Source organism: Dysidea avara, chromosome 9 (genome assembly GCF_963678975.1).
Source record: "Dysidea avara chromosome 9, odDysAvar1.4, whole genome shotgun sequence".
Lineage (NCBI taxonomy): Eukaryota > Metazoa > Porifera > Demospongiae > Dictyoceratida > Dysideidae > Dysidea > Dysidea avara.
Window position 1 is genome coordinate 26,668,195 of NC_089280.1, and position 24,787 is coordinate 26,692,981.

A 24,787-nucleotide genomic window follows, 5' to 3' on the forward strand; every position below is an offset into this window, starting at 1 on the left:
GTGATAGTGAATTGTTCAATGCTGTTCGTGATAGATGATAGTGTAACAATAGTAAAAATTTACCTATTGCATATTAATACCTTCAAAGAGAGATGTAGGAAGAGATGTATTTGTGGATAATTAGAATGAATACAGCCTTTCTTACTGATTTCCCAAAATTATTTGAGCATATTTTACATGTTAGTATTTTTTCAAACAATAAACGACACCAATAGCAATATTACCTCAATATTCTGATATGGGGTGTATACCCCTGTAACTACAGGGTGTATTAACTTTTACAATATGTGACTGGGTCTGCGAAAAACAGGGCATGTGGGTGCAAACTACACCCCGTCACTTTACAGGTCATATCTCAGTGCTGGAACAGAATATTTGCATTCTTTAACTTGTATTATAAAGCCAACTAAATGCTTACTAAGAGCTGAAAATTGCATTGCCATAACATCATGGTACAAAAAGTTATGAGTGATGAAAGTTTAAAAAGTAGGCAAAAATCATGTGTCCACATGCCCTATTTTCGCAGGCCCAGTCACATATTGAGAAACAATATTTTTCTACCACTACACCAGCACTGCAAAATATCAGGACACTCTAATAGAGCCGTCGTATGATATTGACTATATATGAAATAGTATTGATCTGACCGTGCCCACAAATAGAGTTTTATTGCTAATAGCTATTAGACTTGCACATGTATTACCACCTGCTGTTACAAAAACATCACTGTAAAAGTTGGACAGCTTAGTAACTGCATTAACTATAAAACTTTCTAAGCATAAGATAAATGCAAATCATTTAACACGAAGTTTTATCACAATTTTTTTTTGCATGAAAATAGAGTGAATTCAGTATGGTAGCTCTTACCAGGGTTTGAAAATTCACCATCAACTCAGTTTCTTGTACATGTCATATGCATAATGACTTTGTCATAAACTGTATTCTTTTTGTGACACAAGACCCCCCCCCCCCCCCCCACACACACACACACGCACCAAACTGGTACACACTCACTCGTAGTTTCTCCTTCTCCAGCTGTACATTAGTTAGTTCACGAGTCTTGTCCATCAGCTGGACCCCGATGGAATCCAGAGCAGCCTAACACATAACGTAACATTCACAGATCACAACAGTGAAAACACACTACAAAAGTGTATGCTCTATTAGAGTATTTTTGATTAACCAAAGTGTGAATGCAAAATTTACTACTTAAATGTTATTCTGTACATCTCCTATTCCCTCTTTAGATACCATTCTCCCAGCTAGGCTTAGATTGCACAATCAAAAGGAAGTGAACAATAGTTACCTTGGTGGATCGTTTGGTCTCCTGCAATTCTTCCTCCAGCTCACGCACTCGACTAGACAACAATAACAACAAATAAGCTGTAGAATTCCTCAAAGCTCAAACACTTCATAAATTCAATAAAACAGATACTGACTAGTACTACACCATAGGAAGTAGGTCATGTGTCATCATCACAAAGAACTCATATCATCACTAATGTCTGAATTGTTAGATGTTCAACACAGAACCTTGCCACTCCAACACAATATGTGGCGTTGCATGTAATGAAGTAAGTACCATTATATCCCATGATGGTGACAAAAGGAAGGCTATAATACCAAATGTTTGGGTACATTGAGGAGTTATGAATATACATGTGACCCACCTCCTCCATAAACTAAACACCTCCAATTAAATATTACAGTAGGATTTTAATTACCCAAATCTTTTGATCAAATGAACCTTATTATCTGAAGAATAGCACTGACTGTTGTGTTAGAGTATTATATCACATGGTAACTATCTACTAAAATAAGTGTATGCAGTTAAATAGACAATGCTATTCATTTTTCCAAACAAATTCACTTATTTGTGACTGAACAAACTGGCACAATGGTGTACGGATAATGGAGATCTCAGGCCCTCTACCCCCGTTGTGAATCTATTCTAAAGTGACTATGACTGTTCTATTAGAGTATTTGACAGTAGGTGTGTATTCTAATAGAGTACCTAAACAGAGTTCCACAAGGTGTTGCTGCTAATAACTCTGTACATAATAATAATGAACGACATGGACATTCAAACGCCTGGGAACACTGGAGTTCAGGTTCTACTGTACAAAGGAGAGGTGACTATATGAATTAATGTGGGGTCAAAGATTACGGTGTCATATGACTAAAAAACACATAAGATAAATATACTTTACCAGTCAGTTCAATCACACAAGTGTCCGGGGAAGCATAATTTGATCAAATAAATTGAAGGTAATTTGATTACTTACTGAGTTCAGTTTAGAGGTAGCTACATCAACACATTTACTCTAATATAACTCATACCTTGCATCAGAATACTCCAAATAAACAGTCACTTTTGCCATTTGTATAAATAATTTCGCCATTTGTATCAACTCAACTCTTTACTGTATTTACACACAATAACTCATGTACCACTCACAGTGCCATAGTACTGGCGGACACTTCCACTTGTCCCATTTTACTGATCTTTCCTCTGAGTTGGTGTAGTTGTGTGTTCTGTGGGTGTGTCATATGACAGTCATGTGATCATGTGGTGGGTTGGGCTCACAGCTTCCTCCAAGTGCGACTGCAATCTATCAGCACTCTCTTCATTACGTGATGCCTGCTCCTTGTGCTGCCTACAGTCATGATGTAATGATACTATTAATAGTACACAGTGGAATATCACTATTCTAGACACCATGGTCCTGATTATTAAGGTGGTCTCATTTCAGGGGGTCCTTTTGAGGGGTTTCATTTTTGGATACCCTTTTTATTGTACAAACAAACAAACCTCAAGGATAAAACTTTCTATTACCATGTCAGTGTCCACACATATAATAAGGAGGTGTCATATGTACCTTGCAGCCTTCTTTAAAGAGTCTTTCTCTTTGGACCACTTTAGCTGTGACTCTGCCAAGTTCCTCTGTAGCTCAATACACTCTGTCCTTGAAGACTGTAATTCTCTATCCATCTCCTGTAGAACAGGACACAGTGACATAATACTTCACAGGCACACACACACACACGAACACATGCACGCTCACACACTGTTATGAAAAAGGAAGGAGAGATGAGAAACTCACCAGTACAATGGTGATTAAATTGCCATCGAAGCCACAAAGACAACTGTCTTGATAAAAAAATACGACACTGAATGTGAATGAAGAGAAATTAGTACTGCAAAGATCAACATACTTTAATGAAACTGTGGGCCACTACTCATTGTTTATTAAAAGCGTTTTCCTTGTTAGTTTTTGTGTCAATGGCTCTTGTCTTGTTATACATTATCTGTAACAGTATCCCCTCCCACTGTTCTGGTTGACATCTCACATTACATACCATGTAAGATGGACAGACACACAGACAGCAGTGGCGGATCTAGGAATTTATAAAGGGGGTTTCCAGTTTAGAAGGTGGAGATATATATTGACATGAGATACGCAAACGTTTGCACTACATCGTCTGGTTTGGTAAGGTGAGACCAAAAAAAAAAAAAAAAAAAAAAGGTCACAGCCTAGTAATAGTACATAAAATATATTAAAAACTTCCTACACACTACTTTAGTAGCTACTGTGACTGCTCTAATTACAGTATCTCGATCGAGACGCACGCCGCGATAATTAAAACATTTAATTGTTACGCAATCATTTTTCAAAGGGGGTTTCCGTGGAAACCAATGAAACCCCCCTGGATCCGCCACTGGACAGACAGACACACAGACAGACAGACACAAGTCTGCTGGTAACCGCAGTCACACAGTCACATGTCTACCCAGTGAAATACCGGGCCACCTATGTACTACTCAGGTTCTATGAGTCAACTGGCATAGTCCTCCTGGGGCAGAACTAGTACATGTCTTACAGGTGGAGGCCTTGGACCTCACCCATTAAATGAGACATGGACGGTTGCTAAATTGATTATTAGTACAGGAGATCAGAATTGGAAGATTCAATGCAAAAATTTTGTTTTTAGAGCAAGAATAACCACACACAGACACACACACACACGCACAGACACACACACACGCACAGACACACACACATGCACAGACACACACGCAATTGACAATTAGCTGGAAACTAATTTATACCTAAAATATAACATATCTAGCTAAAATGATGTTATTGAACATGCCCTCGTTAACACTATTGTAAACACACCACAAACAACATGTTTATTGGCCTGTTGGTCCTAGCCCAGGGGGAGTAAGGCAATCTCCCACCATTAGTCCTTAAACCCTGGAATGTGAACTCTTGCATAGTGGCCACCTCACTATAGTGACCATGTCAAGTAGGCTCCACTATAGTGACCATGTCTAAGCATAGCTAAGGTATTAGTAACGAGGTTTCGCTGCAGTCAAGAGCCATGATTTTGGCTTATGCTTTAGTTCATAAAAATGTTCATCTAATGCAGCCACAATAGTGGGTGACATGAAAACTACATACATGTTCTATTATTGCCTCTTATCCTGCTGAACAGGAACAGAATTTCAACTACAAGTAACACCATAAACATACTATGGTAACATATGTAGGCTCCAGAAATTCTAATTGTTGTGTGACAAATTATGAATAACTATTATTTTTCAATGAATTTCAATTTTCAAACTTCTGGTTCTGATATGCATGTTTGTGACGTAACTTTCTTTGTCAACAAACGGTGACTTGAGCTGAGCCACATAGTTTGAAAATTGAATTGATACTGACACAGGGAAACCTTTCATCAGAGTTCATCAGAATTGTACGGGCAATATATGGCTTAATTAACAGTCAGGAACTCAATTGTTTGGGTTGCTAAAAGTTTTACAAGAGCTCTCACAATACTTGGTATGAATAGGTCAAACTTTTCTAAGAAATCAGGAGATATTTGACGAGTCAACCTCCATTGAGTAATCAACGTGGGAGCTATTCAACAGTGTATTGATCATCTGCTTTGTGACTCCTCAGTTGATCATCCCCTTTTATTATGTTATTGACTGGAGGGAAGCTTCAGCCATGGAGCATGAGCCAGTACCTTAGTAATTCCATCCATAGGATAATATATTGGGCAAAATAAGGGTAAAAAACCTGCCATAATAAAAGCTAAGATTTTGGTACTACCAGATGAGGTTGGTCAAAGATGATCTCAAAGAAAAGTTCAACCTATTCAACCCCAACACCTCAGCATGGATATAAAGTATTTTAATGCTCAAATAGATATTGATAAAATATGGTTCCTAGCCGGGTTTTAAAAAAAAACTCTAAGGATGATCATATAGAGATATCCTTATTCTAGTGTTGAAATATCAATTGGTGATGTGTTCGTAGTGTGACAACTCCCACGACATATAGGATCTTTTTGCAAATTACTTTATATGCGTGAAAATGTAAGTTTTTCACATACCATATTGTCTCGAATTACAGCCCGGGTGTTTATTTCTTTCAAGCAACTTTTACCCCAGGTACTAAAGGAGACCCGGCTATTATATGAGACCGGCATTTATATACCTGATCAGCATTCACGAGTCTACTTCATACCTTGGTGTTGTACTCTCCAGGACTCTCCTTGATGCTTCCCTCAGCATATTTCACAGATTTAAGCTTAAAAGGAACTCTACAAAATGTTCTCCACTTCATCATTTATAACACCGCCCCTTGCACTGCCCAGAATTGTTAAAAATAAAGACTGCACTAGACATTTATTTGAGACCCGGCATTTTTTTTTGTTATGATGCTGTATACCCCCGGCGACTAAACGGGACCAGGCGTTTATACGAGACCGGCCGTAATTTGAGGCAATACGGTATATCAGCAAAATTAATGTGTAAAATTAACCACAGAAAAGTTCATTCCACAGAGCTAGGGGGTGGGGCTCACCTGTAGCTTGACATGTAGTGATTTGTTGTGATCTTCCAATTTGTTGAGCTCTTCCCTGATCACCTGACCACAAGAACACACCCACAATGATGTCAATCAGATCACGCAATCCTCACTAACCTTCGAGTCAGTATACAACTTGTTACGATCAGTCACCTGCTCCAGTAATCTTTTGTTTGTAGCTTCTGTATCCTTGAGGCACTTCAAAACAAGCTCGTACTGCTCATTAAGCTGCTGGAGACTAGCCTGTGGGCATGATGGGGGAAACCATGTCAGTAACATCAAAGGAAACATACATCAAACAACACAAAGACAAGATGTCAAGCAGCCGATCTTTTTGATGATAAAGACTAGCTAGCTTTTGTTTTGTACTGTGCTTCAACACAAAGCAATAAAGTACTTTAGATCAATGAAACACTATAGTGAGATAACCTCTAGTTTTATAGCAGAAATTTTTAAGTAGGTAGCTACCCACATAGGCAGGTCATTTTGTATACAATTTTCAAAACAAATCTATTTGGAAATATTCTAATTATAGACATAAATCACACAACCTCTTTGGACTGCTGGCTGCGTAATAACGTCCGCAGGGTTCGGTTGGTACTGTCAAACTCTGCTAGTCTCTGCATTAACGCCTCACGCTGGTGTGATAACTCGGTAGCATACATTGATGAGGACAAGTGAGTCTGGAGGATCATATAACATAAATGAAGCTAGCAGTACTGTGAAATGCATGCATGCATGCATACACACACACACACACACACACACACACCTCTAGTTTCTTTAGTGTTTCTTTTAGTGAAGCAGTTTGCTTCGCAGCTGCAGAACTATCCAATTCTGCTTCCATTAGTTTCTTCATCAGCTGTTCTCGCTGTGACTGAAGTTCCCTCCTTGGGGAGAATTAACAACCTTATATATAATCAGCTTCTCACATAGAAAATATATTTAAATGGTGACAAAAATTTGGAAGTTGCAGTCTACCTCCAAAATTTCCCTTACACTGTGCTAGCTGCTCACCTTGCAGCCTCAGATTCCTTGGTGATCTTTTTAGGAGATAGTGTCTTGAGGAGGGCGGAGCTTGTGTCTTCCAGCTGCTGTTGGTAGCTCTGTATCACATGCAACAAGTAATAGGATGGGAGGGGCTGGTTAGCTGCATACCTGCAGCTCTGCCTCTTTTTTGCTGAGGGCTAGTCGAGATTGCCTCAGCTCTGCATCACTTAATCCTTGAAGGGACCGCTGCAAGTTAACCTGTGATATGTTGTAATCAACGGTTTTATTTAAAAACAAATAAAAAATAAGTGCCTTTAATTCCACACTTTAAATTTCTATTTAAGCAACAGTAGATTGCAGCTTGTATATGGACACCTAGTTAATAAATACCAAGGTGTCCTGACTTTTCAGGTAAGCTTGGATATTTCAGCATTCAGATAACACACATTAAAAACTTCAGTACAATCCCACCTCATTTTTGAGGGAGTCCATTTCATTCCTGAGAGAGTCAAGTTTCTTCTCCAACTTTCCATCATTGTTAACTTGAGGTTCCTGTTACATGTACAAGTATAAGTTTGCATGATGAAAGCAATGGACACATCGGAGAGCTCTGTCCTCACCATAATAATGTCAGTAGAGGCTGTGCTACCCTCATCACTAGCCAGGTCACTCATTTTTAACACTGTACTGTTGTTTCCATGGTTACCATGACCAGGGGTAATCTCTAGTCGGTGGGTAGGCCCCTAACAATTAGCATGGCTTTAATACAAGTTACTATGGAAACTGACCTCCCAAGTCATCCTGTTACGTGAAGTTTTTGCTGGGGGTGGTACCCAGGGGCCTTGAGATGATGAAGATTTTACCCAATCACAAGTTTTCATTCTGCGACTACTACTAGATTTCAACAATGAACTTGCCCTCAAACTCTGCAATTAAATATAAATAGCACCGACTTCTTGTTAGTTAATGCTTTCTCACTGGTCTTCCAGCTGCCATCTCAGCAAATGACTGCTCCAAATGACGATTCCTTCTAAGACTTGCCTGTGTTCAAAATATTTCACACAAATCCATTGTACTCATCAGATACGTTAGATTTAGCTATACGCTCATTTGCTACAACACGCGCCTAAGTAACCCAAAATGCAGCTTCCATAATTACGCGCTAACCTCGGAGCTGGTGCCTTTCTTCTTGTTGGCAGGCTTAACATGGACATGGAGGGGCGTATTCCTTGCAATGTGCACATGAAGTGGAGACGCGGACCTGTCCATCGCACGAGGTGTCGCGCCGACCAGACAACGGGCTTCAGCAAGGTGTGAACAACACCTAAGCGATTCTAATTATAGTGCACCAAAACATGCATCTTGTTGCTTGTGGCGACAAGTTGTCCAATATAAAACGGAACACCGTCTTCTCCCGTGTATTCAGACTTTGCACTACTATTGTAAAAAACGATCGCAGGGATGGAGCTACCGAGTTCTGTGATTGATAACGTACTGGTGAAGAGCGAAGACGTGCCAGCAGATGCGCTGCCGGTAAGGGGTTTCGACTTTAGCAGTGGCCGCATGGACCTCCACTCGCTGTTGATCAGTTACACGACCACTGGCTTCCAAGCTACTCATTTTGGACATGCAGTAACAGAGATGGGAAGAATGGTAGGATAGTTGCTGTGGTTTATTAATGGCTATCAACACATGTTCTCTACAGCTGGATAAAAAAGCTCAGCCGGTACCAGAAGAGGCGTTGAAACCACACTTGGATGAACCAGGTGACCGCCCCGTGGACAACTGCACATTATTCCTGGGCTACACGTCCAACTTGATCTCATCTGGTTTAAGAGAGACCATCAGATACCTTGTACAGAACAATATGGTAAGTGCATCTGTGAAGTCATCATGAGCATTTGCGTGGCATGGCAAGCTAAGGGGGGTTCACGCCAATGGAGTAATAACTTGTATGTAATGTTAAAATGTGTAACCGCAACTTCCATGAGGCAATTTCAATAGCAGGGGCTCCTTCAGGAGGCTATAGCTTGGCTTCTGGTGATTTATGCAAACTTACATGGGACATAGAACAGAAATTGGGAAAGGTGATGACAAACGTTATTTGGGCATCAGGTTGGTTTTACTCAGGTTACAAGGATGAAACAGCTGTTTTGGGCTCAACTTGAGAAAGCAATTGTAACCTTAGCACAAAAGTAAAGATTGAACAGTAATGAACTATTGTACGTTGATTTGTTGATAAAACATTGTGGGACTCTTCTATTGTACTTTTGAAAGTGTTGAAATCCTTGTACCAGCCTGCACAATTTTTGCCAGTTATCAGCTGTAATTCGCCCAGCACAGATCAAATTAACCTACACTACATAAATATCTTATGCTGCTCTCTTGATAAGGTGGCCACAATGAAAGACAGTTTTAACAAACTTGTGCTGCAATAGCTTGTGTACATTTTCTGTCCCACAAAGTGATTTTGAAAGGAAGTGATTATAAGACTACTGTGACGTCAGGTGTTACTGCTCTATAGTAACTACAATCTGTGATCAAACCAAGAGTCAGTAAACACAAGACCTTTTTCCCATAAAGAACGATGGTGAAGATAGCTTCTCCAGGATGGTAAAGCTAGACAATTATAGTGTATGAAAATAGTTAAAAGTCAATAGTCATTGACTGTATGTGGTTGTGTAATGCCTATTGACACGTCAGGATAGTTGCACTTTGGCAGTTTCATTGCAATGGAATGCATTATAAGAGACTATAAAATGTGATGGATGCCTTTTATAATCAGGACACTTGTCAGTATTGTCCCAAAGTGTCTGGAGCAGAGCTTATCCCCTATCAACTAGTGTTGCACCGATAATCGGATTGGTTATCGGAAAAACCATATATCGACTGTGTTTTTTGTATATCAGTATCGGATTGGCACCACAATGAAAAAAGCAGCAGATACAGATATATGAAAATACATGCTCATGTGTACCAAATGATGTCTACAGATGTAATAAGTTGCATTTTCCTGTATTATAATGTTGTTATTACTGCTTCAGTACTCTGTTAGCTGTTGTTGTAGCAATACTGCCACTATAAACAAGCTAAAGTGGTCCTTTACTAGTAAAAAATCACTACAAAATAGACATACGTATGTATATCGGATTGGCTATGTTTATTAGTTTGAAAATATTATTCAATATTGGTTATCGGAATATCGGCAAAATCTCATATCGGTGCAACACTACTATCAACTATGGTTTGGGTTTTTGTTACTCATTCTGGTGGCAGAATTAGCATGGGCAGTCCCATTGAATGTGTTGCTGTTCACACCAACCCTCAAACAGGAAGTATGGTGAGATGAAAACATTATTTGTTAATTGGTCCAATCTCCTATTATGTGTATTTCTTTTTAGTCTGTTTGTTGGTAGCCCAAGGGTATTAGCACACTCGTGTGCTCCTCCCACATGCACATGATCATCACCTGTGTGCCAGGGGTCAGTGTTACACTGCAGGAGGCCGTACCATGTCTTGTGGATATTTCCTGTTATGTGAGACATGGACTAGAGAAGCAATACTGGCACATAGTTGCACACTGCACTATACAATCTGTCATAGAATCCTTGTTCTGCACATTAGTGATCCTAGTGGTATTACTTCAGTTTGTACTACAACTTGTTAACCATATATACTAACAGTTAGTATTTGTGTTTCCTCAATATTGTGTAACACCAATACCAAGTAATTCAGTGACGTGTGTTAGGTGGTGGTTTGGAGGTTCCAGTTGCATTCTAACAACATTGGTTAGCTTGATATTGTCTTCATTGTCCAACGTTATAGTAATATGTTGTTTCAACGTATCTTAATTCTCCTTCCCGTATATTGATCCTTGGTATATCTATTGCCTCATCAGGTGTGAATGGTTACCAAGGAAGCCTGTTAACAGTAAAGGTGCTGATTCTGGTGCATATGAGCCTCTTGATGTGTGCTACTCACACCATTGGTACTGATAAGGATGTGTATGATGTAGTAGTAGCCATATCTCATTGTTTGTGATACATTACTAGAAGTGGTCTAATAATTTGTAGTCAATCCATTTGTCCATAAATGGCATACCTAACTAGTAGAGGACATCCTGTATTCATAAAAGATACCATCCCCAGTAGGGGTTTGTGCAATGTAAACAAAAAAAAAGGAATTTAGACTTAAAGGAGCCACAACAGCTGACACCTTTCTGATGTCATACTGAGCAAGATATATTTAGTTTTTGTGATAGCGATTTCCTTGTTGTTGGAATGCATAGGAACTTTTTTTAATATAATATATATTTTTTTTGTAGTTGGTTGCTTTTTACCATAGCAATTAGGTCAGGCACATGTAGTGATGAAAGGTTGTAGTCTACTACTATCAAAGGAAAAAGTTGATTGTATTAATTGTAATCATGTTCCTTTCTGAGTTTTACCACTTTCTTTTAATACCACAATACCCTATGCACAAATAATTCAGAAAGTGCTACCCTGAAATTGGAGTTCATTTTTTGTGTTGGTGATGTTAATATACATGTTGTACCAATGAAGAGGTTGTGTGTTAAACATTTATGACTGTTACCCTACAATGGCCTATGGTACCTACATAGCATGTCCATGCTGTCATACACTAGTAGTACATTAAAATTCATTTCATTGTCATGGCGACCATTTCATATCCATACCATATGCATCTGTGGACACCAACCTGCGATCCTTACAAACCTTCTCAGCATAATACTGTACATGTGATGCCTCTTCCATTGCTTGTGCTGATGGTCCAAAGTTCACCAGGTCAAGTTTGTCGTAACTACAGTGATATCATGAACTATGCTATTATAATAGGAATTGCTCTGAAATTTTTGCTTATAGAAATGGATAGGCAAAATTTGGAAGCATTCAAAAATAATTTGTTGCAAATTTGTTTTTATTCTTGTTTCACCAGCCTATGTGTGCGATAAGAACTACATGGTAACCACGGTTACTGAGTTCTTACACATGCCCGCAATCCATTTACAGAGCCCTTCCACTGAACCCGGATTCCACATATCATCCTTGATAAATTTCTAAACTCTCTTCACTATTATTAGCAATGGCATGGTTAACTTTACGGGATTTTGATGTGTGCACTAGTTTTATTGGACCATGTTAGTTGACTTAGTACAAGCACTCTGTATCCTTAGAAGATGGTGTATATATAATACCCTCTGGTAAGTTTCTCTTTTCACCCTTAGAAAGCATCTCTGGTGAATTTCTCTTCATGTATGCAATGTGCTGTGAGAAGTTGTAGTCTTGCATGGCCAGATTGCTTTTTAAAGTTTATTTGGGGGAGTCTGGTGTGGTTTGAATACCCACACCTGAACCCTGCTCGTGAGTGGGTGGAAATGTGATCCATTATTGCCTACAGTTGAATATATGTTTCAAAATCAAGTACATCATATACACTTTTACACGTTGAATCATGTCGAATCCTCTATCGCGAAACAATGTTAAGTCTGTCGGTGACTTGGCCATTCAAAGAATGGGATTCCGACCATTTGTTGATAAACAGGCTAGCTAGTGTTCACATGCTCAGCAATAACCACATGGGCCACAAACTGGGATTGATGATGGAGGTGTGTCAGAACAAGTGTGGGTATTTCCCAACCAAAGAAAAATGCAAGCAAGACTAGTGCCCAGCAGCACTGATAGAGCTTATTCATTGTCACAAATTTGGTTTCCATAAACCACTTCCCTTTTCATACAAAGACTAAAATCGAGTCTTGTTATTTGACATGGTTTTGAAAATTATGGTTTGTCTATCCACTATTGGTAAACAATCCTCATAAGTTGCTGACAACATTGTTTTTCATGTGCTGCCTTGTAACACTTCTGTAAACCACAAGTGACTTGTGAGAATGCTGAACTCTGGAATCAGAATCTGAAATATAGAGAGAAAAAAAACTGACCCATTGATGCATAGCAACATGTAGTCTAGACATGTGCCAAAGGAGCTCTGGAATCCTCTCTGCATTTTTATTAACCTACAATTAATTTAATGTCTTGCCAGAATTAGTGTAACCATGAAGCCCAGTTTTTTTTCTAAATGGACATAGTGTCACACTGTATACCACTGCTTACACATCCTATAGCTAGCAGACATGGGTCCAAATACATTTTAAAAGCACTTAAGTAAAGTACAAGCACTTTGAGTTATCCAAGTTAAGTATTCTGGGAATACTTAAGGTGGCTGGGAACAGTTTCCGTATGGCTTCACCATGAAATTTACAGGGCCTAAAACAAGTAAGCTATCTTCACGAAGTGCATTGAACTAACAGAAATCTATGAAGCAGTTTGTTCTCTACCATTTACAACAAACAGGAGCTCTCTGCGATGCATGTAGCGCAAGTTACAAATTTAGCCCTTCAAAGTGAACTCTTCCTCCGCGCTTGGCGCTGTGGGGCTGGATTCGCTGTTAGACACTATTTACCTGATTATCTATCATTGTGCGGAGCTACCTTTCCTAGCAGGTCTTTGGTTTACGCGTTAATTCTACCCATGTCACACAAAGATTTGAAACAGGTTTTTTTTTAAATTCGCCACTGCCAGGTCGAAGCGAATATTAAAAATCGGCTTCTGCACAATTGCAGCTTATTTACTACTGCTTGCCCATCCAAAATTCAACAGTCATATCTTGAAAAACCGGCAACTAGTTCATTTTTGTATGGAGGCTTGTAATAATAGCACGCGGCAATATTGTTAAATGCTGTGATGATGTGTGCTTACGCAACATAATTATATTCATTTGTAAATGACAGGAACTGGTGGTCAACCACAGTAATGATTATATTTAAGCCTCATAGCTAATGTGATTGCTTGCATAACACTGTTGAAACCTTATGAAAACTGTTCCGAGCCACCTTAAGCAAAGTACAACCGACACTTTGTATAACATAATTCATTTATCATTTATGGCTTTAATGGTTTACTGACTTTTCCGCTATACCAATAATGCTAGTGACTGGCTTCTTTTAAGATTTATATCACCCTTATATGGTTATATCAGCTCTTGCTGTATTCCAAACCAGCTGCAGTTAATGAGATTAGCAAATACATAGTCTGTATGTTTACTAAGGTGGTTTATTAACTGGCATGCTGTTTCTTGTGAGTAATGGCTGTGTGGCAGAGTATTGGTACCTGATTGGTATTGGTCATTTCCACCTAAAATGTATTGGTATCACCCACATTACTGTTAGTATGAAGTAACCACTCTACAAGCAAGCTTACCGGTCTATGCCCTTAGTATAAACTCTGTAATTATTCCATAAAAACGACATAAAACTCATGTAACCAAAATTCTCTGCAATATTTTTAGGATTTGTCCATTCATCATAACCAAACGTAGCCAGAATGTACTGCTGACTAGGGCTGTGCGATAATGAAAAAAAACCTATATCTTGAAAAGTTTCGATAACGAATATTTTAGCAGTATTATCTCAATAATGAAATATTGTCATAGAGTACTTATACAAGTATAGTATTGTGTAATGGCTAGTCCCTTTTCAGCATTACCACAGCTAATTGTGACCTTACTCATAAGAATACCATCTGCCTTTTAATATACAATAGTCTACGGAGATTAACTATTATCTTTATCACGATATTGACATAGGTATCACAATAATCATGTTATCGTTATTATTGCCAACCCATAATCGAAATTTTTGGGCATGCATATATAATATATCCAGGGGTTGTGTTTGTATTGGCTTGAGTGATTGATTGCCCGTGCTTCAGGCTATTATGGGTTGGAAGTGTTACATATTATGGAGCATTTGGGCTGATATGTATGCCCTCAATCTGCTGCTTAAACACAATTTTTATGCTAGGCATTCCAGCCTGATTTTTAAATTCTGGAAAAATGGACTTTTTATATAGTATTGATTGCCGATCTCAGAAATATATAGTTTGTTGGGTTGCAATAAGCTACTTTGGCATGCACAATGCTTTAAAGCTGAAAAAAGGTACAAGGTATATATAGCTGGTTGTATTAATACAGCTACTATACATTTAACCTATCAATTTTCATTGGTTGCTAGGTGGACTGCTTGGTGACCAGTGCTGGTGGGATAGAGGAGGACTTCATCAAGTGTATGGGTCACATGTATGTTGGTGATTTCAAACTGAAGGGGAGTGATCTACGAAGCAAGGGTATCAATAGGACTGGTAACCTTCTGGTTCCCAATAACAACTACTGCAAGTTTGAGGAATGGTTGATGCCAATTCTGGACCGTTTGTTAGAGGAGCAGAGAAGCCAGGTATACACGTGTCTGCTCTGTAAACTATGTGTGCGCGTGCGTGCATGCCCATGCCTTTACCTGTGGGACATGGCACAGCCTCTTGGGTTACTATATAGTCCTGCCTCAGGAGGATTCATAGCACCTGAGTAGTGCACAGGTGTCCCAGTGGCCGGTTCACTGGAATGAACTTTCAGAGTAGGTAGTTGAGAATTGAGATGTAATACATACGCTTGTGCCTTTTCTAAAAAATTCTATATACATAGCTCCACCTCTTACACAGTAGATTTTTGTAATCTTACCATGCACAGTATGTTAGCTGCTGTGGCCATTTGTATTTCTGGTGAGGGTGTATAGCTCTGTTATGATGGCTCTACAGTGCAGATTTTCAATGCACACAGACACTGTGTGGCTCAAGCTTAACCGTGGCAGTTTAAAAGTCTATACATACGTGTTAAAAATGGCAAAGTTACAAAACTGTACCACTGTAAGCATAATGCTTATACTTCTTGTTTTATTTATCTTCCAGAACAAAGTATGGACCCCTTCCACCATCATAGCAGAACTTGGCAAGGAGATCAACAACCCGGACTCTGTCTACTACTGGGCCTACAAGGTGAGAGAAGAAAAATACATTGTTCAATTTAGCAATGTATCTGTCTACTAGAACAATATCCCAGTGTTCTGTCCTGCCCTCACTGATGGCTCATTGGGTGATGTAATATATTTCCACACCTTCAAGAATCCTGGTCTCATCGTGGATATTGTACAAGGTATTCAGTGTTTGTGCGTATGTGCGTGTGTGTGCATAGACATTATACATAAACATGGATTGGAAATGCACATATAAATGTGTGTTATTACAGCTGGAGTATTGTGCTTTCTTGTAAGCTACTAAGTGGTGTTTGTCATTTACAGCTGGGTAAATTACCCACCTACATTAACTGGAGGCTAGCCTGGTTAGACACATTGGCTTTTGGCAAACAGTAGGGTGGAAAAATTCTCATTGTTAAATTGAATTATGGTGTTATGGAACACTTTTGTAATTTTCCTGAAGAAACTAAATGTTCAGCACCACTTCTATTCTGTTGCTTGTACCACTTCTATTCTGTTGCTTGTACCACTTCTATTCTGTTGCTTGTACCACTTCTATTCTGTTGCTTGTACCACTTATAGCAGGTACGATGTAGATAGACTACTCAGATATAGTTATATTACTGTATAGCTCTTCCGCTTCGATAAAACAAAGCCAAAACAGGCGCTACATTTTGTAATTATTTTACCCAAGCAGAGTAATAGTTCAGTTACAGCTTTATTGTAACATACCAAGTATTTAACCCTTTATTATCGAATGGCTAATATATTGCCATAACGAGTGCCCTTTATAAACGGAGCCATAACTCCTTTTTCCTAGGGGCTACGAAGCTGAAATTGCTACCAAACTGCTCAGAAGGACCGGGCGTTTTTAATGAAGTTTACCGTTCGGCGATAGGAAGAAGCATGGGCAAGTTATGGCACTTGACAATATAAAATAGCGTATACAAAACAATAATACCTGTTTAAAACTCCATGTTCGCCTTCTCCCTGCTACTAGGAGGCTTTAGTTGGAATTGCTCCATTCCCCACATGATGAGGATTCTAAAAATAAATAGTGTGATGTCATCGCGTTGATTAGTAAGATGGCGGCGCCCATCTTTCAATGCCATGGCGATACGGAGAAGATACGCTTTCTTCGCTTCATAGCGCGTGAGTTGTGTGTGTGATCTGTAAGTATTCTAGCTATGTTGGTAGAAGAGAGAGATGGCTATCAAACGGTATATAGCTTGATGGGTTAATTAATGGGTGGGGTCCACTCGTATCGCCCACAGTTCACACAAGCCATAAAAGTTTTCACACTTGCGGTTTTGTAAAAAAAACTTCGGTAATAAAGGGTTAATAGGCAGTACAAATACGGCCATCACTAGTTGTAATAGCAGCGCTGCTGAGATATTTGCTGATACTCATCTGCCACTATCCACCTGTCGCCAATGGTATTATCTCGATATCAGCAATATTACCTCTGATATCAGAAACACGCCTGTGTTCTTGTTCAGTACACAACATAACACACTGACAATGTAAAATTAATGTCTACACTACTACATAGCCAAGAGGAAAAGGCCTGTGAACAGGCTGTCAACATCTTAACAACTAGCGCACCATAACAAGGATAGACGAAATTGTTTTATGCACATTTCCAATCCATATTTATGTATAATATCTATGGTGCGTGTGTTGTGTGTGTGTGTGTGTGTGTGTGTTTGTGTGTAGGGTGTACATATGGTGGTCACAATGTGTTGTTATTTCTCAAGATATTCGTAAGATCAATATGATAGCAGTGAAGGCAGTCAATACTGGGATGATAATTCTCGGTGGAGGGGTGATCAAGCATCACATCTGTAATGCTAACCTCATGGTAAGGAACTGTTCTGAGTGGGTGCTCTGACTAGTGTGACCTTTTACCAAAATACTGATATAAAATAATACAGTGTGTTATCAAGCCAATAATTTCATGGACTATCGCAGCATGTTAGCAATAGTTGACATTACATGCTGCTCATCAACATACATTTCTATGTAACCTTGTATAGAGGGACCAACATCTCTAATCATGAAAGCGTTCAGTTGAGTAAATTTGTTCAGATAAATGGCCATTCATTTATTTTTGTACAGCTTTGTGTTCAACATATATACCCCTGTTGACAAAATACTTTAATAGAACAGTCACAATCACCATACTCAGAACGGTCACTCTTCTGAAATTGATCACAGAACATTTATATTTTTCAACCTGCTGGGTCACTACAAGAGGTTAAATAATCCATTAAACATTATTAATTCGAAATGTCCAAATCAATGTTTGGATAATTGAGGTCCTCAACCACTGTTTTTATCCTTACTCTAAATTTAAATACTCTAATAGAGCAGTCATATTTACTCAAATAAAATGGTCAAATGTGTCAGAGTGATTCCAGAAAGTCCCAGGTCACTACTCGTAGAGTTTGGTTACCCATGCTATCCAATCATTCCTTTACCAATAATGTTTTGTTGCTATGCAGAGGAATGGAGCAGACTTTGCTGTCTATGTGAACACTGGTCAAGAGTTTGATGGTAGTGATGCTGGAGCTACTCCAGATGAGGCCATCTCTTGGGGAAAGATCAAGACAACAGCTCGCCCAGTCAAGGTGAACCCTCTCTCAAACTTTTGGCCTTGTCATACACTGTCTATGTGTGGTACAGGTGTTTGCTGATGCTACGTTAGTATTCCCTCTTCTTGTGGCCGAGACATTTGCTCGCCGTAATGGAGACAACAAACATTCACCTGGTCCAAAGCGGAAAAAGAGATACCTTGATAGTGACATGAAGGCTACCAGTAGTGTTGACAGTGACAGTAACTTTAACCCTGTAGCAAACACAAGTTTTGATGCAGCCAGTTGTACTGATAATGATGTGGATGGCAAAGCTAGCACAGACTGTTGCGACACAAGTAGTAAAGTTGGTGACACTAAAACAGATATGGACTGTGACAGTAATGGTGACACTAAAACTAACGTGGATAATGACACGGACAGTCATGTTAACCAAGCTGAAATACATGAGCAATGATGTTTTTAACCAACTGTGTTTTTATTTATCTATTATATTTTTCCCTTTAAATAAACTTGACAAAGCCCATATTGTAAACAGTGGCACAATAATTAGTAAGAATCAATTTATTTCTGTAGGGGCGTGTCTTAATAAATGAAGCAAACACTAGTGTGGCTTGTGTGCACATCACATGAGGCGACTAGAGTTTCGTGACTGTGTGGTACCACCCCATGTATTAGGCAATAAACTGATTCGCCTCAGTCTGTTACAACACCTTGGAGGTTCATTGGGGCACTAGCATAAGCCCTGTACTGCTTGGCTGCAAAAATTAAAGAACTTGTCATTAATGCAATGGAGGTGAGGCTTGAAGTGGTGCAGTAATGGGTTATCAAGTATGGATATTGTCATTGAAACAACAGCATAATTACGTCAAAAAAAAGTTGCTGCAAGCATGGTTACAGTGAAACTCGCAATCATCCGTTCCAGTTGATCACATGGCTGAGTTAAGACTGTACAGTGTACATGGATTTAGAGTGCTACTAAACCTGTACTTTGCTCTTTCAGCTGCAATTCAGTCAGACAGCTATGCTTCCATTAAATTTTTTGTGAAAGCTGGTACATTTGGTTTGTTTGGTATTGAACCAAGTTTGTTGATGTTAACTGATGAGAATAAGACTATATACAAGGCTGGGTTTCTGTCACAGCTTCATTATGCTAACTTAACCATTCCAGGTAACCAGTTAAACCATTGCATCACCAGTCTCAACTTTTTGACTGATTTTGATGCCAGGTGCTCCTATCCGGTCACTTGGAGCAACTTGTCTAATAATCATCAACAATTTAACCTAGACTCAAAATGAGTATATAGCCTTCAAGGTATGATTGCTGCCCATTGCCACCATCTGCAAACACTAAGTTTATAATTTGTGTCATCGGATAAAATTCCACACTGTATATCATACTTCTATAGGATACATTGAGTAATATAAAGCAACTCACTCACCTAGCTGTGGGGGTGTATGTGCGTATTGAATTCCATTGCAGATCATATACTTCAACAACAACTTGCTTCAATAACGCTAAAGTTTACAAGTGTTGGAAGCATCTAGTGGATTTTGTGAGAAATGCTGTCATCATTGTGATAATGAAAAATTCGCAATTGTTGCTGCATAATTTTCCACTGTTAGTCTACTACCAACTACACCATAATGAATTTCCAAGATGTCATCAGTAATTGTGAGAAGTTGATAAGCTTTAACGTCAACTCTGATTGAACCTTCTTATCATTACACAACAATAACAGTTGTGTATCAAATCAGACCTCACCATCCTATATAACTGATGACTTCATGAAGACCATATCAGTCCATGGTGGACTGACCCGGCCATGTTGTGTTGTGTGTGTCTCAGTGACTTGTTCAGGAATTATCACACTGATAACTAACTCTCTCAAACTGATAACACTTCATGTCAAGTAGTTCAGTTATGATCAAGAAGGTGAAGAGTTCACTGAGTTTGGAGGCCACTTTGAGAGTGAGAGGTTCCCTCACCAAAAACTATTTACAGCTGGTTTTGAACAAGAGGATAGAGCATTTGCCACAGACAGACTTGCAGAATACACACATGTTACCCACCTAACACTTGCATTGTGGGGCATAGCTAGAGGTAGCCACAACATTGATCAATACTATATAATTGTGTGTCACTATTCAGTAGTCGGTAACTGTTGTTTATCTCAAGGGAGGATCCGGGGTTTGACAAGGGGGTGCACCATGACCAGGTAGTAGGTAGCTATATAAAGCAGGGGGTCTGGGGAACTGTGTTATAGGAATTTTACATGTTTCAGGACTGATTTTTTTATGTAGAGTTTTATGATATAATTATACTTCTCTAAGTGGTCTACATCAATTGTTGCATGTAGGGATCATGTAGTGACAGTTTTGAGTTCAATTATAAGTCTAAAGTAAATTGTTATAATAATTATAGAGAATGACAAAGTACCAAGTGAATTTAATTTACAAAAAATCCTAGCAGGCTACATAGCTAAGTGTACCCATGCATGAGTTGATGCTGCAGATGTAAGTTTTTATACTCATGCCGAGGATTCGTATATAGGGACCCGCCGATTATGCTCATAATTTTACCTATTATGCTATGCTGCACTGCTCAAATATCTACCTATTATGCTTAAATTTATGCTCAATACTTACCTATTATGCCCAATTATTTATGCCTCAGTTCTCATGCTCTGCTAATAATTTCCAGTTTATGGATTAATAATAAGTGGCTGAAGCACAAACTTACTTGTCAAAGTGCATATTACAGAAAAGATCGATATACTCTAATAGAACAGTCAGCTATATGATTGTTCTATTAGAGTTACTGACTGTTCTATCAGAGTATATCGATCTTTCCGTGATAGCTATTTCGATAAGCAAGAATTCATGCTATTATACAAATATTCTACCTATTATGCTAGCATTATGCTCAATGCTTTCAGGCACCTATTATGCTCATAATTATGCCAGCATAATCGGCGGGTCCCTATTCGTATACATACGGTGACTGTTCTATTAGAGTATTTTACTGACTGCTCTATTAGAGTATCTCGACCTTGATTTTTATTTTATTACTATTTTTTTTGGATGTACTGTACCACGTGTTGAAAAAGTTAGGTCATCCTCATTGAAGTAGTGATGTGATGGATGCGGCTGTCAACAAAGCCGAACGCACTTTGGAAAGTCTGCCAACAGAACTATTGGTTTACATTGTGTCGTTTTTGCCTACGATACGAGAGAAGGCTAAATTGCGATATGTGTCGCGAAGATTGCGAAGTGTTGGCGAAGCATCGTCACTGTGGAGTGAGTTTGTGTGGCCTCATTTTGACAATCGAGAAGAACTATGTGTTAAAAACTTGTTGGATGTGTGTGCACATCACGTGAAGAGAATTGGTTTTCCTGACCACGTGAGGCTATCACGACTGCTGAAACCATTGTCGAGATGTTGTAAACTAACACAACTTAGCTTACCATCTGCTGAGCTAGCTGGGCTGGAGCCTAACCAGTTCGGGAACACTTTACAGCACATGGAACAGTTGGAAAGATTGGAGGTTCGTTGGAACTCTAGCATACACCCGTTACTATTGGCTGGGTCCCCAAGACTGAAAGAGCTTACTGTTCATGCAGCATCGTCTCAGTTGAAGTGGGGTATTGTATGGCCACACAAATGGGTGACCGACAAATTTGTGCCGCAAAATTTGAACATCATAATTGAAGTATCCAAATACATAGTGGCATCAAAATTAATGGAAGCATGGCCCCTGTGGAATTCTTTCATCCCAGTTGATCGCATAGCTGAGTTAAGGCTATACAGTTGCCGTGGGTTCAAAGTGCCATTGAACCTGTACAATGCTTTGCCAATGTTTCAGCTACACTTCAGCCAGACAGCTATGCTTCCATTTGTCAAAGTTGCAACATTTGGTTTGTTAGGTGTGGAGCCAAGATTATTGATGTTAACAGATCAGAACAGCACTACACACAAGGCTGAGTTTATGGCAAATTATCACTATGACAATCTAGTTATCCGTGATGATCAGCTGGACCACCGCATTACTAGTCTTAGTTTTATAACCCATTTTGATGTAAAAGGTTGTCAATTGTTTTACTCTGGCCATCTGGAGCAACTGGCCGCCACATGCCCAAATCTTCAACGACTTGACTTGGAATCAAAACATGATTGTTTGGGAAGCCTTCAAGGGCTGCGTATGATTTCCAGCTGTTGCCATTCTCTGCAGGGACTAAACCTGCAGGGGATAGGGATTAGTAAAGTAGAGAACTGTATGCAGTTATGGGAAATACTAAGTAGTATGCAGCTGACCCACCTAGCTGTGGAAATGTGTGTGTTGAGTCCCTTTACAGATGGTACACTTCTGCAACAACTTGCCCAACTGTTTCAGAAATTCTTAAGTTTAAAAGCATTAGAATGTTCTAATTGTTCTTTAAGATTCTGTGAAGAATGCCAACACTGCTGTGATAATGAAAACTTTCTGTTGTTGTGCAATTTTCCATCACTTGTCTACTGCAGGATGATACAAAATCTGTCAAATCAAAGTGTTGCCCAAAATGTCATCAATAGTTGTGATAAGTTAAAATACTTCAATATCAATTCTGGTGACCCATTAAGCTTCTCATCATTACAGAATAACAGAAGTTTACTCCAGTTGTCTATCAACTCATGCCATACCATCCTAACTGATGACTTCATGAAGACCATATCATTTCATGGTGGACTCGTCCATGTTGTGTTGTGTGTGTTCTCAGTGACTTGTTCAGGAATTATTACTCTTATAACTAACTCTCCCAAACTGATAACACTTCATGTTACTACACAACAATCGGTTTATGATGAAGATGGTGAAGAGTTTAGTTTGGAGGTCACTTTGAGTGAAAAGTTCCCTCACAGAAAACTGTTTACAGCTGGTAAAAGAAGACTTACGGTTTACAGTTATGAAAAGATGGCTTTACTTGTGGCATCTGATACAAACAGACTACAGCAAAGCACTGACCTACTATCATTGTGGTCATAATTGTGAAAAGTGTGTAGATAAATATGGACATGGGCTATCCTTGTTGCTTCTGCTTCATGCATGCATCACTGTGTTTGATTTGGTGTTCTGATCTGCACTTGTTATGCGTATAAGCTAGTTGGCTTTCACAATTGAAGATTTCTTTGATACTTTAGTTCTACATTATTTGATTTTATGGACTTGCAGCAACACTCTTATAACTCTGCATATGGCCATCTCTTTCTGATGACAAATGAAGTTTTACAGTTGCGTAACTCTATAGGCATGCAGTTTGTGGTAGACCCAGTCATAGCTACGTGCAATTAGAAAATGGTATGCATGATCCTTTGATCTTTAGGAGTCTTGAAAATCCTTAAGAGACCTCTGGAGAGGTTCTCTAAAATGATTAGGGCCTCCCATATAGCAGGTAGGCATCCACATATCTCCAGTTGAGGGAGTCAGCACACCTCACTAAGATGTGCTGAGTAGCATTGCAGATTTCACAATTGATCACTGATCAACTATGCCTGATTCCTCCCTAGATTTTTTCTTCCACCATTAGATGTCTATACTTTCAAACCAGAAACCGTCTGTTTTTCATCTATTTGAGTTCAGCAACTTGTTTATTATTGTAATTATAGCTTGTGTGTGATTTGATTACATTTATACTTGCTGTGCGGGATCTTGAAATTAAATTTGTATGGTGAGTTTCTGCATGCATGGAAATGATATATATTCGATTGTAATTATATCAAAGAAAGATACATAATTGAGTTATATATAATTGAATGCTTTATTAGAAAATTTCAGCAGCAAAGTTTATTGTCTTTGAAGTCTTCATTTAGTCAATTATTAAGCTATCATGCAGAGAGAAACATGCTCCAGTCAAATCACCTTTACAGTATATAGATATATGCAGAAGAAAATTCTATTAGCTATAAATAGGGACCGGCAGATTATGCTCATAATTTTACCTATTATGCTATGCTGCACTGCTCAAAAATTTACTTATTATGCTTAAATTTATGCTTAATACTTACCTATTATGCTCAAATTATGCCCAATTATTTATACCTCAGTTCTCATGCTCTGCTAATAATTTCCAGTTTATGGATAAATAATAAGTGGCTGAAGCACAAATTTACTTGTCAAAATGCATATCACAGAAAAGATCGGTATACTCCAATAGAACAGTCAGCTATGTGATTGCTCTATTAGAGTTACTGACTGTTCTATTAGAGTATATCGATCTTTCTGTGATACTTATTTTTATAAGCAAGAATTCATACTGTTACAAAATATTCTACCTATTATGCTAGCATTATGCTCAATGCTTTCAGGTACCTATTATGCTCATAATATGCCAGCATAATCGGCGGGTCCCTAGCTATAAATTTTAGCTCAGATTTTCCAGCGGTTTAAAATGAACTACAAAATGAT

At 38.8% G+C, this 24,787-nt stretch overlaps 2 protein-coding genes across 2 annotated transcripts in view; one reads left to right on the forward strand and one right to left on the reverse strand.

The window, feature by feature from the left end:
• The window catches only part of LOC136265334 (outer dense fiber protein 2-like), a 10,654-nt gene extending 2,392 nt beyond the window's left edge, over positions 1–8,262 (reverse strand). The window contains exons 1-16 of the mRNA XM_066060131.1: positions 8,037–8,262; positions 7,848–7,910; positions 7,658–7,795; positions 7,490–7,612; positions 7,341–7,421; positions 7,038–7,127; positions 6,897–6,985; positions 6,652–6,769; positions 6,431–6,562; positions 5,997–6,122; positions 5,877–5,939; positions 2,880–2,995; positions 2,588–2,657; positions 2,459–2,535; positions 1,307–1,358; positions 1,015–1,098 (exon numbers count right to left, since the gene is read on the reverse strand). Of these exons, the coding sequence (XP_065916203.1) occupies positions 1,015–1,098; positions 1,307–1,358; positions 2,459–2,535; positions 2,588–2,657; positions 2,880–2,995; positions 5,877–5,939; positions 5,997–6,122; positions 6,431–6,562; positions 6,652–6,769; positions 6,897–6,985; positions 7,038–7,127; positions 7,341–7,421; positions 7,490–7,612; positions 7,658–7,795; positions 7,848–7,910; positions 8,037–8,138 (1,524 nt within the window). The 5' untranslated portion in view covers positions 8,139–8,262. The remainder of the gene's footprint in view (positions 1–1,014; positions 1,099–1,306; positions 1,359–2,458; positions 2,536–2,587; positions 2,658–2,879; positions 2,996–5,876; positions 5,940–5,996; positions 6,123–6,430; positions 6,563–6,651; positions 6,770–6,896; positions 6,986–7,037; positions 7,128–7,340; positions 7,422–7,489; positions 7,613–7,657; positions 7,796–7,847; positions 7,911–8,036) is intronic.
• On the forward strand, positions 8,236–18,911 carry LOC136265335 (deoxyhypusine synthase-like). The gene is made up of 8 exons (XM_066060132.1): positions 8,236–8,522; positions 8,575–8,739; positions 14,959–15,177; positions 15,686–15,772; positions 15,824–15,929; positions 17,508–17,611; positions 18,255–18,380; positions 18,436–18,911. The coding sequence occupies exons 1-8, from the start codon at positions 8,331–8,333 to the stop codon at positions 18,799–18,801; spliced, it is 1,365 nt and encodes a 454-aa protein (XP_065916204.1). The 5' UTR covers positions 8,236–8,330; the 3' UTR covers positions 18,802–18,911.
• The last annotated feature ends 5,876 nt before the right edge of the window (positions 18,912–24,787 follow it).